General features: G+C 48.5%; 1 protein-coding gene across 1 annotated transcript; it reads right to left on the bottom strand.

The window, feature by feature from the left end:
* Window positions 1–3,644: 3,644 nt before the first annotated feature.
* On the bottom strand, window positions 3,645–4,268 carry LOC124657914 (RING-H2 finger protein ATL74-like). Its single transcript, XM_047196393.1, has one exon. The coding sequence runs from the start codon at window positions 4,266–4,268 to the stop codon at window positions 3,645–3,647; it is 624 nt and encodes a 207-aa protein (XP_047052349.1).
* Between the last annotated feature and the right edge of the window lie 1,732 nt (window positions 4,269–6,000).

The following is a 6,000-nucleotide window of genomic DNA, read 5'->3' as shown; positions in this document are numbered from 1 at the left end:
ATATGCAAACCAAATTAGAGGCGTCTAACTTGTTTTTGCAGGGTTTGGTGATGTGATATGGCCATGATGTGATAATGAATATGTATGAGATGATCATTATTGTATTGTGACAACCGGCAGGAGCCTTATGGTTGTCTTTATATTTCATGTAGTAGTAGTATTTCAAAATAGTTGTAATAGTTGCTACATGTGGTGAACAACCATGAAGACGGCGACATGGACCTCGACGCACCACCGACGATGATGGAGATCATGCCCGTGCTTTGGAGATGAAGATCAAAGGCGCGAGATAAAAGGGCCATATCATATCACATTATGAATTGCATGTGATGTTAATCCTTTTTGCATTTTATCTTGCTTAGATCGCGACGGTAGCATTATCAGATGATCCCTCACATTAATATCAAGATAATAAAGTGTTCTCCCCTCATATGCACCGTTGCTACAGTTCGTCATTTTGAAGCATCTCGTGATGATCGGATGTGATAGATTCTACGTTCACATACAACGGGTGTAAGCCATGTTGCACACGCGGAAATACTTGGGTTTGCTTGACGAGCCTAGCATGTACAGACATGGCCTCGGAACACGACAGACCGAAAGGTTGAACACGAGTCATATAGATGATATGATCAACATGTTGATGTTCACCATTGAAGCTACATCATCTCACGTGATGATCGGTTTTGGTGTAGTGGATATGGATCGTGTGCCACTAAACAACTATGAGGGATGTTGTATTAAGTGGGAGTTCATTAGTAATTAGATTAAAACATTAACTAATTATCATGAACATAGTCTGAATAGTAATTTGAATTAAATTTGTATAGTTGGAATCCGTTATCTACCATGCGCTAGTCTTGTAATTGAGATAGAAATACTGTTAAATCTGACAAGTAACTTTACGGACTGGTACCGTATTGTTAAAAAATCAAAAAATGATTAAGTCCTATTGCAAATTTTTAGTAAACCTCTCATTATTGATTCAAAGAGAAATGGTTTCAATTAGTACCTAAAGTCATCTTGTCTCCGTGAAACTTGAAGTTCAAATCTGTTTGAAAAGTAAGGAGCTGGAATTTTTTTCCAGAAATAAGCAACATATGAGATATATGTGATATCTAAGACCTTATTGCAAGATAATAGAATATAATCTAGTGAGACTACATAAAATCATAAAAACTTATCGGTGGGATATATAGGGGAGAAGAAAAAAGGTCCAGGTTGACTGGAGATTGACATTGAATCATCGTGTGGCATGTCCGTGACGTTTCTAGAATTTGAGCCATTCGTATCATTTACTCAACTAAAGTGAATTATGAGGTTTCTAGAATTTGGGACACTCAAATCATTTACTTGGCATAAATGGGTTCAGAAAATAATAATTACACCGAGAGACATGGAAAATAAAAACAGGTAGGATGATGAAGAAAAATGTGTGACATGGAACTTTTTGTGATGTATGTTAAGAGGCCCAGGGTGATGACTTGGTTGGCTTGCATGTTGATAGAAATCACTTAGTGGGTTGTTCATATTTAATTATCATAGATTAAAAATAAAGGTCAATATAGATGAGAAATAGAAAATCGATGTTTTCATTTGTTTTGAAAAAGTAAGATCATGAAATATTTTAATGGTTATTAAATCATATATTAAATTAAAAATTTACCATACATATTTACAATAAGAATATAGTGAGTAAGAAAAATGACAAAGCGTAGAATTGAGAACATTGGAATGTATTAAAATTTCTATTTTTTACAGGAAATATACTAAAATTTCGCGAGGGGATAAATTAAATTTTCAAAGAACTAACATGTCTCCATATTATTTATTATTGTTCTCTTTTTAAAATTCCTAAATAAATATATAATAACTTTAAAATTCATTCAATGGCCCACGGTTCTTCAAGTGGATCCCAATTTTTGGAGTGACTAAAGAACAACCTATACTAAATCACTGCCACGTCATTATCAAGACCACTTTTTGTCAATCTAGTGGGGAGCTAAAAATTTCGTATATTAGAGAGTTGAGTGAATAAATGGACTTTGACCGGTTTAGAAATTAAATAAATACTTTCCTCCTCGAAATAGGCTTTCGCCCCGCTATATATATTAATATAGCACAACACCGATACAGCATAGGATCCATGGCTGGGGCAAAACAGCACAAGCACGCCCAAAAGAAAACACAAAAGAAAGACAAGAGAAACTAATGCCGAAAAAGATCGGATTGACGAAAACGGAGATGCCTCGCAACCGCTGCGCCCGCCGGAGAATATCCACCACAAGCCTAGCACATGGAAGCTCCGCGTACCAAGCAACACCTTCAAGAAGGGATGCGACGATGACGACGCTGCTGCCCGGAGTGATCCTAGGGTTTCCCCCGGTACGCGCAAGGACAGGGAAACATGGCTTCACCCAACGCCCTTCAAGAAGGAAGGGTGGCGCCCGCGGGCGTCACCGCGTCGGTGTCGGCGAAACCGACAGGGATTTCTCCCGACCCTCGTAGTCCCGCCCTTGGACGCTCCATCGTGCTCCACCACACTCGCCGCCTACCACCTCACGCCACCACGGCCTTGCAAGCACCACCGCCGTCTCACCGTGACCAACGAACTGGGGACATCAGGAACAAGACGGGCCATCCGGGAGCGAGAGGCAGCACGACAGCAGCCACGTCGGAGGGAACCGCCTCCACCGCCGCCCGCGGACACCGACCGGACGCGTTGACCAGATCACACCAGGCCCAGCTGGCCCGGCCGAGCCCGAGCGGGCTCGTGAAGATCCGGTCTCCGCGCTGCAGCGTACGTGCCGCCGGCAGCGCTACCCCCCACGCTGGCCGCCCCTCCGTCCGTCACGAGGAACACCGCCGGGAAGGGAGCCGGCCTGCCCGGACCCAGATGGGGCCCGAAGGGCCCAGATCTGGGCCAGGCAGGCGCCGTCCCGCGGCCAAGAAGCCGCGCCGCCGCCTCGTCGCCACCCGCCGCTACGCCGCCTGAGGGACGTGCCGCCGCCGGAACCTCGTCGACCTGGGTGCACCACCGCCTGCCCGCCAGCCCCGCCTGGAGAGGAACGCGCCGGGTAGAGAAGGGCCCCCGCCGCCGGCACCGTCCGGGCTTTGCCCGACGGCTTCCGCCGGCGGCGGCGATGGGGGAGGGCGGAGGGAAGGGGGTGGAGGAGGGTTAGGGTTGGACGCCCTGGAGTCGCCCGCGGGGGAGCGACCCGAGGACTCGGTTTTTTCTTCTCAAATAAATACTTTCTAAAAAGTAAATATCGTTTGGCCTAACTTTTTTCCGGAAAGGTAAAACAACGTCCCAACCTCTGTATCGAAATGATGCATAAAACTCTCATTCGACCAACTTGTAGGTGTTGTATCCGGTCAGTTCAATATGCTACCTATAGAGACATAGAGTTCGTAATATTTTTCTTTCCTTTTGGAATCGCGCAGTTAGTTATCCTTGTAAAAAGCTATTTTTGACAAACATTAGTAGCATGCTAGCATAACCATGCGCAGCACGGGGGTATTACTGATTCCTAGTTAATCAGCATCAGGGTAGCAAAGACGACACAACTGATTGAATATGAATATGAATATGAATATGTACAATCTTGTATATTGAATAGCTCTCGTGCTGCAGCCACCAACAGCTACACCGGCGGCAAGGGCGGCTCTGGCAGCAACGGCGCCATCTTGCCGCCCTTGTGCGGCTCTATGTGGCACCGGCAGACGGGGCACGTCGCGTGCGAGTCGAGCCACATGTCGATGCACCCCACGTGGAACGTGTGCGCGCACACCGGCAGCCGCCGCGCTGTCTCGCCGGCTCGCAGAGTCTCTATGCACACCGCACATTCGGCCTCGCCATCGCCGACACGACCACTGCCTGCCCCAGAGGCGCCGTAAACGAACGCAGGGATCGCCGCTAGGGTAGCCTGTGACAGCCCGCCCCGCTCGACGGCCGTCTCGTCGTGCGCTACCACCACCGGCCCAGCGAAGACGCGGCCGGCGCAGGAGAGCGCCAACATGGCCGAGCAGTAGAGCACGAGGGCAATCCAGACATGCTTGAAGAACGCTGAGAGCAGGACGAGCAGCAGGAGCACCGGGTAGGACGCAAAGACCAGCGCGGTGCCCTGCCCGGCGAACAGGGCGCCGCCACCGCGCGCCTGCCACGCGTGCGTCGGGTATCGTCTGCCGACGACATCGTAGTGAAGTAAACACCCCGTGATGTGTGTCTTGGTGCAATGCTTGTGTGTGGACTTGTGAGCTGTGAGCATTGGCGCTGACATCGGCCAGAGATTTGTAGGCTGGGGATTTGATTTCCTCGGCTCGACGGATAATGCCTAAGTTACTTGAAAGCGCACGGAGCTGTATCTAAGGGAGGGCGGATTTGAGCTAGTTTAAGAGAAGTCGCCCCTATTTTACGCGTGGTTGTACGTACCTCTTCGCTCGTACCTCAGGCGATTAGGGTAATCTGCCTCCCGTCGGCGGCCGCCTCCGATCTGGCCGCCTCTGTGGCCTTCGGGCCATGGAGGTGGGGCAGATCGCGGCCCTCGTCGGCGGGAGGGCTCCGTTTCCCAGTTTTGGGAGCTTCGTTTCCCGTCTTTAGGGCTTCTGTTTGTAGGGGCGGCGCTCAGGTGGTGGTGGCGGCGCCTCGTGCAATAATATTTCCCCGGCTTCAACCCCATCTCGACGGCTACGTCGAGAAGCTTGTGGGTATGGTGTGGTCTTCGAGGATTTCGTCTGGCTGTGGGGATCTTCGGATCGTCAAGGAGCTTCATCGGCAGTTCATCCTACTTCTTCGTCTCCGGGACGGATGTGGTCTTTTCGACCCGTTCGGCGACTTCCCGTCCGCAATCAACAACGTCGAGGCTAGCTCGGGGAGGAGCGGCAGCGGCGGCGCGCCGTCGACACGGTCTGGAGGTTGAAGATGAAGGGCTTCTCAAGGATCTCGTTGTAATTTTCGTTTTTCTTGAGCTGCTTTGTACTGTTCGGTGTTTCTTTTAATGCCAGTGTCCTATTCGCAAAAAAAAAAAAAAAAAAAGAGAAGTCGCCCCTGGTATTTGGATTTAGTTTTAAGTACGGAGTACTACATGGAATGCCAATTAGGGCCGATGCTTATTGTCCGCGTGCCTTCCTGGGTAAACGACAGAAATAATGGGGTGTTTTATTTAGGGACGGTCCATATCAAGCTAGCTAGATGGGCATGGTTATATTATATGATCATCTTAGTAGGAGCAGTATTGTTTGGTGTGATGTGGTTGGTATATCTCGTACTCCCTCTCTCAGAGTTTATAAAGCGTGTGCGTACTTATAGGTTGCATATTTCATCAAGTTAGTATAGTATATGTTATAAAAATTATATCATCATAAAGTGTAGAAAGTGTAGATGTTCTATTTTCTAATGATACAATTTTTGCATTATATAATTCAAATTATATAGGTTAAATTGGCAACCTAGGGATACGGGGAAGACTAGTAAACTGAGACGGAGGGAGTATTGTATTAGGTGTGTTTGGTGCGATGAGCCTAGCATTCATAGTAGTCTTATTTTTTTCGAAATGAAGGCAAAAGCTTTGGCCTATCAATTAATTAAGAAAAAAGTGGCTAGTTAAATAGCGAAAAATCAGGCAAAAAACCATACAACAAAGTCAACATCACTCCTGAAACAAGACACTCTCTAAGCACCACCCACCAGAACCAGATGACCTTCATCACTGCTAGAGAGAAGACGCCAAGACTGCTATGGGAGGAGCAGACATGGGACGCTCGAACGCAAATGAAGAATCTAACCCTCCGAGAGCCACGCCAAAGCGATGCCAAGGACCAGCCTCGATGGCAACCTCGTCATCCACATGACACGAGGTCGACGCCCTCGACACTGGCAAAGTTTTGGGGCCACCGCTCCGCCACGCCCAGCAGACCGCCAACACCACCTTTCGGGACCGCCATCCCGACCCACCGCCACTCGCTCTCGAGCCACGATGTCGCACGACTCAGCCACCTGCA

The sequence above is a fragment of the Lolium rigidum genome, chromosome 1 (genome assembly GCF_022539505.1).
Source record: "Lolium rigidum isolate FL_2022 chromosome 1, APGP_CSIRO_Lrig_0.1, whole genome shotgun sequence".
Lineage (NCBI taxonomy): Eukaryota > Viridiplantae > Streptophyta > Magnoliopsida > Poales > Poaceae > Lolium > Lolium rigidum.
Note: the sequence above shows the minus strand (reverse complement) of the source record. Positions and strands in the feature narration are given on the sequence as shown.

Coding starts and splice junctions, on each gene's coding strand:
- LOC124657914 (XM_047196393.1), bottom strand. CDS start 4,268: ATGCTCACAGCTCACAAGTCCACACACAAGCATTGCACCAAGACACAC.